This window comes from Rhinoderma darwinii, chromosome 1 (assembly GCF_050947455.1).
Source record: "Rhinoderma darwinii isolate aRhiDar2 chromosome 1, aRhiDar2.hap1, whole genome shotgun sequence".
NCBI lineage: Eukaryota > Metazoa > Chordata > Amphibia > Anura > Rhinodermatidae > Rhinoderma > Rhinoderma darwinii.
This window is the reverse complement of record NC_134687.1, coordinates 395,433,977-395,446,854: the sequence shown is the minus strand read 5'-3', so window position 1 is coordinate 395,446,854 and position 12,878 is coordinate 395,433,977. Positions and strand designations below refer to the sequence as shown.

General features: G+C 43.5%; 1 protein-coding gene across 7 annotated transcripts in view; it reads left to right on the top strand.

Annotated features, from left to right (window-relative positions):
• Positions 1–12,192, top strand: part of LOC142742560 (uncharacterized) — a 33,916-nt gene extending 21,724 nt beyond the window's left edge. For 6 of the 7 annotated variants that reach the window (XM_075852493.1, XM_075852484.1, XM_075852501.1 and 3 more), the window contains 3 exons: positions 10,510–10,597; positions 11,710–11,768; positions 11,862–12,191. In XM_075852493.1, coding sequence (XP_075708608.1) covers positions 10,510–10,597; positions 11,710–11,768; positions 11,862–12,093 — 379 coding nt within the window. In that variant the 3' untranslated portion in view covers positions 12,094–12,191. Of the gene's footprint in view, positions 1–10,509; positions 10,598–11,709; positions 11,769–11,861 lie in introns of all 7 variants that reach the window. The other variant, XM_075852450.1, reaches the window with a different exon arrangement.
• The last annotated feature ends 686 nt before the right edge of the window (positions 12,193–12,878 follow it).

Sequence of the window (12,878 nt, the reverse complement as noted above, 5' to 3'; positions counted from 1 at the left end):
CCACATATATACAACAAAAGAATGGCATTGCCCACTCTTTGAAAAAGTGAACAGTATTACAGAGTATGTCATTTAGGTTTTATCACATTTTAACTTGCGGTTCATACAAACTTTACTTAAGCGTCAACATTCTTGACTTCACTTTCCATTAAATCTTTGCAAAATGCTGAAACATTTAACATACCAACTGTGGCAGACAATATGTAAATCACTCTATTCTGATATATCATTCCCCTCTTCTCTCTTGCCAGTGAACTATTCTCTCATTTCCAATTAGGCTCTCAGCTCTACAGTCTTCAGCCTTCCTAATTGCCCTTTAATCTCTTCTGTGAGATACCATTTTGTGTACTGAAATCCCGTTACTACCTCCCCAATTTCTGAATCAGATAGCTGCAGAAGAAAAGGTCTCCATTTTTTGAAGAACCCTGCCGTCCTTTTCTCTTTAGCTGTAATTGCTTCATTTCTATCTGATTGGAGGCAGACTTTCAATTGTTGGATCAGTTGATCCATTGTGGGTACGCTGGCTTCCAGCCACATCCTTAAGAGACACCTTTTGGCCACCACCAATATCACATGTGCCAATGGCGGCACATATGAAAGAGCTCCCTCTTCCCCTGCCTCCAGTGAAGCCACCGAATGAAAAAGAAGCAGCATGGGTGTCTTCGTTAGGGTACATTCCCAGAGTTTTCGGATATAATCAAGTACTACATCCCAGAACTCTTGTGTATTAGGGCACACCCAGATGCCGTGATATAAATCAGTGTGTTGCTGGTTACATTTGGGGCATGCCTGCATTCTATTCGGATTGTTGGCGTTTGCTGGTATATTAAAAGCGTATATAGCCGCATGCATCAGTTTGAACTGGGTCTCCCTCCACACTTCATTGATGATATGCTTTCTCACCACCTTCCATCCTTCCAATATGTGTGTGTTAATGTTTGGTATCTTAAGAATGCGTCTCCAGTATGCAAACAGGTCTTTCAAGTTGAGTCTCACATATAAATCTTTAATTGTTTTATACAGATCTGATAATGTTTTCCTAGTCTGTCTTTCCCCCACCATCTCATCAAATCGATTATCGATCACTTCTCCTTCCAGATTCCCCACTCTGGTAATACAAAACGACTTGACCTGCAGATATTGGAGATAGTGTGTTGGTAGTATACTGAATTCCTCTACCAGTTCAAGTAACGTTTTTAGTCTGGGTTCTGAGGCATGCAAGATATGACCCACTGTTGCAATGCCCTGCTGTTTCCACTTATTAAACAGGCTACTGGACTGCCCCGCCGGGAACTCTACATGTGACCATAAAGGTAAGTATTTTGATAGTCGGAAGGGTAGGCCCTGCTTTTTCCTCACTTCCTTCCAGCACATAATAGTGTCTCTCAGCACTACAGAACCCTTTACATGTTGCGGAAGAGCGCCCAGTTTGGTATGTAAAAGAGCCACGAGGTCACACGTTCCCGCTAGATCCGCTTCTATTGTGTAATTAGAATAATGATTTGTGTGGTGTATCCAGTCCAGGACATGTCTAAACAAGCTAGCAATGTTGTAGCCCCTCAAATGTGGAACATTCATCCCCCCCTGCCAATGATATCCTTGCATTTTAACCAATGATACCCGTGAGCGTTTCCCTGACCAAATAAATTTAGATATGGCTTTGTTAAAAGCTTTGACCTCCGTATGTTTCAATAAAAGTGGCAAGGTCTGTAGCGGATAAAGTAACCTTGCGAACGAGATCATCTTCACCAGGTGGCATCTGCCTAACATTGAGAGCGGCAGGGAGGCCCATCTGTCTAGTTCTGATTTTATTTTATGAAATAGTGGTCCGTAGTTTAGGCGATATAAAGATCCCGCAGTACTCCCTATCTGAATCCCCAAATATGTAATGTGGTTTTTTGCAATTTTAATTCCTGACTTTTGAATTTCCAAATCTCTTGAATGGTTATGGGATGTTAATCCCAGCAACTCACTTTTGTTTGGATTAATTTTTAGTCCCGCAAACGTCCCGTACTCCCGAAATAATTCAAAAATGTTTTGTAGGTGCTGGGCTGGGTTCCTGAGAAACAGCAAGATGTCAGCTGCGAACACTGCAGTTTTCACTTCAACTCTTCCCACTTGTATGCCCTCAAACTTTTTCCCATGCTCCAAAGCATGAATTAAAGGTTCCAGTGCTAAGTCGAACAATAACGGTGACAAGGGGCAGCCCTGCCTCGTTCCTTTATGTAGTTTGAACACTGGTGACCTGACTCCCGGTGTGCATACCGCTGCAGTGGGATTATTATACAGAGTGTTAAGGTATGTTCTAAATCCCCCCTCGATGCAAAATTTATCCATGACCATGTTCAACCAACGCCATTCCACATTATCAAACGCCTTTTCAGCATCTAGTTGTATGAGTGCTGCCTTTTGAAATAATGATGGCCGGGCCTTAATCTCATCCATCACTCCCAGGACTTTCCTTATATTAGTAACAGCCGCTCTGCCGTTGATGAAGCCAACCTGTGATGGTCCTATCAGAAGCGGCATCAGTAGTGCAAGCCTGGCTGCCATAATCTTAGATATTAGTTTGATGTCTTGGTTTATGAGTGAAATGGGCCTATACGCGCTTGGCTGCAATACATCTTTCCCTGCTTTCGGGATCACCTTTATATATGCCGTGTTGGCTGCGTGTGGAATATTTGCACCATTCAGCAACGAATTGAAGTAATCCAACAGTGTCGGGGTTATCTGTTCCTGCAGTATTTTGTAAAATTCTGCCGGGTAACCGTCAGGTCCCGGTGCCTTCCCATTTGATAAAGCCGCAATAGCCGATTGCAACTCTTCCATCTCTATTGGGGCATTTAGGTTTTCCCGCTGCTCCGCTGATAATGCAGGTAAGTTTATTTGTGTTAAAAACTGTGCCCCTGCTATATCATCTGTCATGTTAGTAGGTTCGTATAGCCTTTGATAAAAGGAAATAAAAATTTCGTTTATCTTTCTAGGATCAGCGTGAGTGACACCTCTGCAGTCTGTCAAACGTGTAATGTGCGTGTGTGGTCGGAGTCCTCTGGACAATCCCGCGAGCATTCTCCCTGCTTTGTTGCTGAATCGGAACAGCTTAGCTTCATAGATAGATCTACCCAATCTTTCTTTTTTTTCTAACCATGATTCAAAATGTTGTTTGGCTTCTACCCACTTCTTCTGATTTTCCGGAGTAACATCTGCCAGGAAATTAGAATAGGCCCCCCGTAAAATGTCGCTACATTCTCTATATTTTTGAAATGTTTGCTTTTTCTTGTATGTCATATAAGATATCAGTCTCCCCCTTAGCACCGCTTTGGCCGTTTCCCAGTACAACACTTGGTCAGTTCTATGTGCTGCGTTATCAGTGTCATATTCTAGCCACCATCCTTTTAGCATTGTTTGGAAGTCTTCTTCCCCTGCTAGTGTTGATGGAAACCTCCATTGAAAATCCCCCCCTTTAGTTTGAGTGTCCATCAGTACTAACCTCACCGGTGCATGATCCGATATTACCATATTGGTGATGTCAATTTGGTCTATTCTCTGTAGTAAACTCGAACTCAAAAAAATATAATCTAACCTAGACCACGATTGATGGGTCGGTGAGAAGTAAGTAAAATCCCTATCATCTGGATGTGCGTATCGCCATCCATCACTCAACTGTGTGTCATGTGAGAGATCTGGTAAAATATCAGTGGCTAAGTTCGTAGTTGGGAACTTTCGTTTTCTATCTTCCGCTACATGCATGACTGAGTTGAAGTCACCTCCTACTATCTTCTGAGCACAGGTGTCTGCTAGGATTGTGGCCTTTAGATTTTGAAAGTATATGCGATTACTGGAGTTTGGTGCATACACATTATATATACTCAATTCGCCCATTTGAGTATCTAACAATACATGTAGTAGTCTTCCTTCAGTGTCTAAGGATTTCGAGCGTAATGTGGCTGCAAAGTTTTTGTGAACTAGTATTATTACCCCATTTTTCCTGTCTTTTGCTGGGGACCCATGAACTTCTCCCACCCAAAATTTACGCATACGAAAAAAATCTTTCTCCTCCAGGTGTGTCTCCTGGAGAAGGGCCAGATCCGCTTTTAGTTTGCTGAGATGTCTCAGGACCAAGGATCGTTTATGTGGGGACTGGAGTCCCTTAACGTTCCATGTCACTACTCTCATAAAACAATAGAATGTATTGTGTTACAATAGTCGGTTTCATCCTAATTGTAAAATCTGTACTGTGGTATATTTCACCGTCTAGTTCCCTGGTAGAAAGATGTAAATGTTCACTTAAAGGGGTTGTCCGAGATATATTTTTATTTAAAAGTTAAACACACAATACACACATTAACTATTCCCTAATATACTTACCTGTGCAATCTTGCTTCTGTTCTCCGTTCTGGCAGCTCTTTTCTTCAGATCACCTGTCTTCTGACGTCACGTTTTCTTCCTCCTCCACTGTCGTGTCGTGTCCCGATCACATGGTCTCGCCCCAGCGAGACCTCGGATGGGACACGACACGTCACTGGAGATGTGTCGTTTCTGCGGGTGCCTGCCCAACCTATGCAGCTTTTTTTCACTGTGAGCGCGCCTATGCGTGTTCACAGTGAAAAAAGTGAAGAGGGACGGCACCCGCGGACTAGAGAGGTACAGTGACCTCTGTACTTTTAGTTCTTCCCCTATCAAAGCCTACACATAGTAGGCTTTGATAGGGGATCAGACAACTCGATGCAGCACACGGGTCGCATGCAGCCCTTGAGGCTGTTATCTGCGGCCCGCGGGACACCGTTGCGCCGTATCACCGAGCAGGCCCAAGGAGGAGCCGCACTACGCTATTATAGGCTCTGCTACGATGTCAGGAGTCCCGGAGCAGAGCGTATAATATTAAACTGTAAAAGATCTTCTGGGGTCCTGTATCTAAGCCTAACATGTATTCTTAGATACATGGCCCATGTGTGACACTGTCTGCTTGGGTAATGTATCTAAGGCTACCTTGTGGTAGGCTTAGATACATGGTCAAACAGACAGTATCACACATGAGCAGTGTATCTAAGCATCACTTTTTTTTCTTAGTTATGTGTTTTTTACAGTTCAAGGACTACTTCAATGACACCCTTTTTTATTTTTAATAAAATCGTTAACCAGTGTTATGTGTGTTATTTCATTACAATATTTTTTCTATGTCCTCATTTATTTTAAAATGTATTACTAGTTCATTACGGTCTAACAGCGTCAATTAGTAAGGCTTCATGCACACGAGCGTGTGTATTTTACACGCGTGAAAAACTTGCGTCAATCATGTCTGTGTGTGTGCGTTACGGCGGATTTACACGAACGTGCTATACGTCCGTGCAACCCGCGTTGTTTTCACGCGGGTCGCACGGACCTATGCAAGTCTATGGGGGCATGCAGACTGTCCGTGAGTTTTACCCAGCGTAAGTACGCTGCGTAAAACTCGCGACATGTTCTATATTTCTGCGTTTTTCGAGCATCACGCACCCATTGAAGTCAATGGGTGCGTAAAAATCACGCGCACCACACAGAAGCACTTCCGTGGGACGTGCGTGATTCGCGCAACAGCAGTAAAAAGTATGAATGTAAACAGGAAAGCACCACGTTCTTTTCTGTTTACAAACATCCAAACGTAGTGTCATAATGATGGTGGCTGCGCGAAAAGCACGCAGCTGCGCACCATATGAACATGACACGGAGCTGTCAAGTGCATTTTGTGCACGCAAAACGCCACTGTATTTGCGTGTGCAAAACGCACACGCTCGTGTAAATCCGCCCTTATGCATCAGTGTGCTTTTCGATTGTCATGTGTTATTCACACACTCACAAAGCCAGCACATTTTTTTCATCTAACAAATTGTGTAAATCACGCACCAAACACGTGTGTGCGGTGCGTGGTTTTCACGCATGCATTGACTTCAATGTGAGTGTAGGTGCAGGATAACGCACCAATAGAGGACATGCAGTATGTTTCACGCAGCGGACTCTCGCTGCGTGAAAAGTCACGCATGTGTCAACGGCCCCATTGAAATAAATGGGTCGCGTGTGTTGTGCGTTTTTTCAAAGCACAGCACACGGACGTGATTCACGCTTGTGTAAATCGTGCCTAAGGCCCCATTCTCAACAGGGTGAATCTCGCCCGTGTGCTGATCGTGAAAACCACGCACAGCACACGCGACCCATTATTTTAAATTGGCCTGTTTTCATATGCGTTTCTCACGGGCGTCAATCTTACACGCAAGTGTGCATGAGGCATAAGACGGGGCTGGACGAACGCAAAAAAAGCCGCAAACAACGCCGCAAAAAACAATAAAAAAACAACGCCAAAAAGGCTACGATAAACGCAGGGAAAAACATTTAAAAAAAAACGTGAAAAAAACAGCAAACAAAGAGGCAAAGAACGCCACGAAAAACGACAGGGAAAACGCCACGAAAGACGCAACGAAAAACGCAGAAAAAAAAAACCCAAAAAAAGTACGCGAAAAGCGTAGAAAAAAAGGCTATGATAAACGACACGCAAAACGACGAAAAAAATATCGTGGAAAATGACGCGAAAAAAGCCGCAAACAAAGAGGCAAAGAAGGCTGCGAAAAAAAACGGGGAAAACCACACGAAAGACGCAACGAAAAACGCATAAAAAATTTCCGAGAACAACGACGCAAAAAAAGAAACGATAAACGATGCGAAAAAAAGGATACGATAAACGAAACGGAAAACACATTCAAAAACATCGCAAAAAAAGACGCAAACAAACAAGCAAAAAACGCCCCGAAAAAAATCGGCAAAGAAAAACGCAAACAGCGCACAAAAAACGCCGGGAAAAACGACGCAAAAAACAACGTGCAGGGAGAGGTAAATCTGCCGCAAACTTCAAGACGGAATTTTGAGGCAGATATTGTTCCTGCCAAAAAACTCTGTGTGAACATGGCCTTAGTGGAGAGAGACATGAGATAGAGGAGGGCGGACAAGGGTTAGGGTATGTTCACACGAGGGCGTCCGTAACGGCTGAAATTACGGGGATGTTTCAGCCTGAAAAGATCACCGTAATTTCAGCCGTACCGGCATGTGCAGGCGCTTGGACGCCGCGTCCATTACGGCCGTAATTAGTGCTGCTATTCATTGGAGTCAATGATAACGGCTCCAATTATGGCCAAAGAAGTGACAGGTCACTTCTTTGACGCGGGCGTCTATTTACGCGCCGTCATTTGACAGCGGCGCATAAATATACGCCTCGTGTGAACAGACAAACGTCTGCCCATTGCTTTCAATGGGCAGATGTTTGTCAACGCTATTGAGGCGCTATTTTCAGACGTAATTCGGGGCAAAAACGCCCGAATTATGTCCGTAATTAGTGCGTGTGAACATACCCTTAGGGTAGACACGAAGAGGTTTATAGACCTGAAAAGAGAAATAAAACATAAATGTGAAAAACATAATGGGGGGAGAACATTTGCTCATCATCCTTCAAGAATGTCAGCAAGGAGACAAGTCCAGTGAAGGAGGTCAGCGGGAGGAGCAAGGACAGCTCACGTGAACTCTTGGAAGGTACGTGCACGCTCATTGCAGCCTGCAATGAGCGTGCACGTGAAAAAAGTTTCATCACAAGGAAAGATCAACAAACCAGAGCTGAACTGCATGTAAACAAACCGTGCTAAATTCAAAGAAGAAATGTGTTAAGTAGAATTTTTAAAAAAAATAATGCTTTATTTAGGTTGTCTGTATAAGGGGTAATGTATGACAGAGTTTTTGAAAAAATGTTGGGATCTCGGACAACCCCTTTAAGCCTTCATATGATATGTGTATATGTCTGCCTTTAACCCAACAACCCCAACTATGGTAAACTCCCTTCCCTTTCCCCAGTTCCCCCCAGGCCCCCCCCCCCTTTCTCCCACCTTTAAATTTTTGACTTCTCTTTTTTCTGACATGTGTCCGTCTCAAACCTGCCGTCAGATGTGTTTATCGTATAACAAGCTTAAATCATAACAATAACAGGATACCTTTTGAGATGCATTCACTTCTAACTTAAACTGGCATTTGCAAGTATAGTGGCACACACTTATAACTTATGTCCTCCTCATCTTGCCAGGATCTGTCTACTCAACAGGAACAATTAGTAACAGTCCCGTGACATACTCACTGCACGTTCTACCTTCTTGGCCCAACATAATCTTGCCACCTCTGGGTCTCTACCCATGTCTCGGGGTTTGATGCAGTCTCTTTTCTTTGGGAGACGATCCACTTGTATGGGCTACATGCTGTTGTGAGTTTCCCGCTGAGGCTTCTTCTGTACGTGCTGGAGGAGTAGATTCCTTTAGTAGATCTCTGAATACCGCTTCCGCTTCTTGATGTTCCGTGTAGGTCTGCAGTGTACCACTTGGTGTGGTGACTTTCAGTATTGCAGGATATTGAAGCTGGAACTTTATTCCTTTGTTATGGAATGCCGTACAGATCTTGCTAAACAGCTTACGTTTTTTTGAAACTTCTGCCGAGTAGTCTCCGAACAACATCACAGTGGCGCCATTTAATTTTGTCGGTCCCCTACGTGTTTTGTACGAACGCAATAGCGCTTCTTTATCCGAATAGTCCAGATATCGCACAATCACTTGCCTTGCTCTTTTTTGCGAGTTCTGTGTTTGTTGTGAGTTTTGCCTGTCTGGGCCCACCCTGTGCGCCCTTTCCACTTTACATGGCCCTTCCATGTTCAGTAGTTTCGGTATCTCATATTCGCAGATGCGTCTCAGCTGTAAAACAGGCACCGATTTCGGGATACCAACAATTCTGATGTTGTTCCGACGTGACCTATTTTCAAGATCGTCAATTTTAGATAGCATCCGCTGTTTTTCTGTCAGAAGCTCCTGTAACTTTTCATGCGTGTCAGCCGCATCATCTTCCAGCATGGATATTCGTTGTTCCGCTTCATCCAGTCGAGCTCCATGTTGGGTAATGTTGTTTTGCATCGATTGTAACGAGGCAGATATTGTAGCTGCTAAAGTGTCCTTTATGTCTGGTGTTATTCGCTTTGCTACCTCACTGGCTAATTTTTTATAATTGATCATTGCCGCTCCTGATGTCGACTCCTCTCCTTCCCCTTCAGACTCTGCCTCGTCATGGTCTGATGCTGACCTGTTAACCGGTTGTTTCTCCTGCTTCTCCTTTCTTGTAATCGGCGGCATGTTTTGCTCTCTGTCGTGGGGTGCGTGTTCTTCAGCTATTATCTTATCTTTTCTTGTCTCCACGCCGTCTAGCTCGGGGCGGGGCCTGTGGGGAGCAATGGCGTTGTCGGTCCTTCCACCAGCTATCACTGGGTTTGGCGCCAAAAATAGTCTCCGGTCCGGTTTCTGGTCTGGGATGGCCTTCAAATCTCGTGCTACCACCTCTGGGTTTTTGGCTTTCTCTCCCGGTTTTTATAAAGGTCGTCACCACTCCCCTTTCTCAGACGCGTGTCGCGCTACAATGGCCGACTCCAAAAGCGCCGTGTAAGTCAGCAGTATTATATTTATCAGCTCACCGCTGTCTTCTCTGCTACCCTGTCAGTTAGGTACCTCTTTCGTTGTCTGTTTGTTGTAGTATGTTAGGCATGAATGTCGCTTTTTTGCTACGGCAGGTCCGGAGAGCTCTTTTCTCCCTCCTTACATGTCAGCGCCGGAACCGGAAGTCACGTTTTTATTTTTAAAAAACGAGCATTTTTGGCCAAGTTATGACCATTTTTGTATTTATTCAAATGAGGCTTGCAAAAGTACAACTGGGCGTGTTTAAAGTAAAAGTACAACTGGGCGTGTATTATGTGCGTACATCGGGGCGTGTTTACTACTTTTACTAGCTGGGCTTTCTGACGAGAAGTATCATCTACTTCTCTTCAGAACGCCCAGCTTCTGGCAGTGCAGACACAGCGTGTTCTCGAGAGATCACGCTGTGACGTCACTTCCCCAGGTCCTGCATCGTGTCAGACGAGCCGGCACCAGAGGCTACAGATGATTCTGCAGCAGCATTGGCGTTTGCAGGTAAATCGATGTAGCTACTTACCTGCAAACGCTGATGCTGCTGCAGAATCAACTGTAGCCTCTGGTGCCGATGTGGCCGACACGATGCAGGACCTGTGAGTGACGTCACAGCGTGATCTCTCGAGAACACGCTGTGTCTGCACTGCCAGAAGCTGGGCGTTCTGAAGAGAAGTGGATGATACTTCTCATCAGAACGCCCAGCTAGAAAAAGTAGTAAACACGCCCCGATGTACGCACATAATACACGCCCAGTTGTACTTTTACTTTTCAACACACCCAGTTGTACTTTTGCAAGCCTCATTTGCATAAATACAAACTGGCCATAACTTGGCCAAAAATGCTCGTTTTTTAAAAATAAAAATGTTACTGTAATCTACATTGCAGCGCCTATCTGCTGCAATAGCAGATAGTGGTTGCAAAATCTGGTGACAGAGCCTCTTTAAGGTTTGTGAGGAGACATTGAATTTTGATAGATTAATGACTTTTTCTTTTGCCGTAGAAGAAAAACTGTTAACGATGTATCTAAGATGCCTGGACACCCCCCAGAGGATGGTACACTCATGTGTGAGATACTTCAGGCCAAGATAGTGAGTAGAAGTCAATTTTCACGCTCATAGAGGCCCCGCTTCCTGATCTTTACATTGCTAATTTTTGGACTCTGCACTAATATGAAAAACAAAACAGCACTGAGAATCTTACAGCACTGAATTTATTGGCTTAAATCTAATAAGAGTACTCTGTATATAAAGTAATATATCTACACTTTAGACTATGAGCACTACGAATTAGAGAAGTAAACCAAAATAACTGAATGTATAACTACTCACCTCCTTCAAGACAGTATTTAGTAGAGACACATTTGACAGCAGACACAGTCTGAAAGTGAATCTCCACCATCATGGCATCATTTTTAGATCCAAAATTATGTGGTGTTTAATTTCATAATTCTTTATAGCACTTGGAGCTCCATTTCTCGAAAACAGAGCTCTATTTTTCCCTATACGTGTAAAAGATAACAATATTCCCAGGTGAGGTGTCAATTATTTTCATAGGAACTGGCACATGATCTTTAGGGCCGGCTCCAAATGGAAAGTATTCGGGCCCTTGGGAAGTAGAGTCTCCGTTAGCCCATTGCCTATCCCACCCTTGGCTTGACAAGTGTATAGAATGTTTACCTAGATTGCCTTGCCCCCCCCCCACCCTGCCTATTAGGCACTAATATTTGCCCAGGTTTGCTTGGTGTTAGCATTGATACTGATTATTTTAGTGGTAAAATCTCTTCTCTATTTCAAAAAATCATTCAAATTCTGCAAAAACTATTTCTGTCCACCCTTTCTTGGATCTTAAAAGTCTGAATTAAATTTGTATTGAACAAAATGTATAAGCTCCAGTCACTTTACTGCTTCCATGACTGTAATGTGAGCATCCTAAAAAGCAAATCTGCTGTGACTGCAATGCAAAGGAAACAAACACAAAGATACGAAAGCCCCCTGCGGGCACTAAGATATATGCCAACATGAACATTTTGTGTGAGTCCACCTGGCATGACGTGAGCTTTCCACATAACATGGGCATTCCACACAGAACTGAAGCTGCTTTTGCCTCTGCAAACCTAATAATACTTTGATTCCATCTGAAACTTCTAAAAACCTGTACATGAATATTCTTGTGCTTTATATGTTCTGTGCTTTCATCTCAGGATGAGGAGTGGCTGCTAAGGACAAAGCAACAGAAAAAGTGGGGCTTTTTAGGACTAAGGTGACTTCTGCTAATTTAGCTTCCTTCATATATTGCTAGTATATTAACTTTATACTGCTCTATAACAACATTTTTGTTACATTTTTTTTGTAGGTTTCTGTATACCATGATGCTGAAGATCCTGTGGTGTAATACCAAAGTTGCCTTCTTCTCTTTCTTCTTCTTTCTTTTGTTTCACTACCTTCTACCACTCATCCAGACTCAGGAGCCCGGCGTTATGGGATGTTACATATGCAGTGTCTGTTCTTCAGAAACATTTGAATTGATAGTGTATATTTTGCAGCCATATCTCCAGCTGATAGGTTCAGGTGTGGTGCCCACATAAGCCTACTGTTTGAAGTCATTTTCTGAAATGTTTCAGTTCACATGTGGTAAATAAAGAATTTCAACAAAACGTTTTTTGCTGTTTCCAGTGTGGCTATAGATTGCCAGGATCAACTGTAATCTAGATTTTTTTTATTCATATTTATTTTTTTCTATTTTTGGAGATCTAGTATATAAATAAATCCAACTGTTTGTATACCCGTTGTTTCTTCAACCAACATTCCAATGAGTCCTATCTTTGCTGATATCACCCACCAATAAATGTATTGTAACAAAGTATTGTAAGCAAATCTCAAGGGAGTTCAAAATTCCATTCCTTTACCTCCATTGCCCGTGCACAAGGAATAGCAGATAGGAGAAAGTCCCCTGTCTGTGTGGATCACCATATATTAGGCAGTAAGTGAACAGTCAGTTCTTGAAGTTGATGTGTTGGAAGCAGGAAAAATGGACAAGTGTAAGGGCATGAACAGACGTGGCGTATTTCTTTCGCCACTGTCCGCATCAATGCCGCACATAATCTGCGTTGCAGATTCTGTTGCGCCTCTGCCTAAAATGGGCATTAAATTGATGCTGACTAGCCGTTGCGTATTGAGGTGAAAGTACTTTCCCTTCTCTCTATCAGTGCAGGATAGAGAGAAGGGACAGCCCTTTCCCTAGTAAAAGTAAAAGAAATTTGTTGCCTTGGTGATGCATCCCTCTCTTGACATCCAGCCCGACCTCCCTGGATGACGCGGCAGTCCATGTTACCGCTGCAGCCTGTGATTGGCTGCAGCCGTCACTTGGACT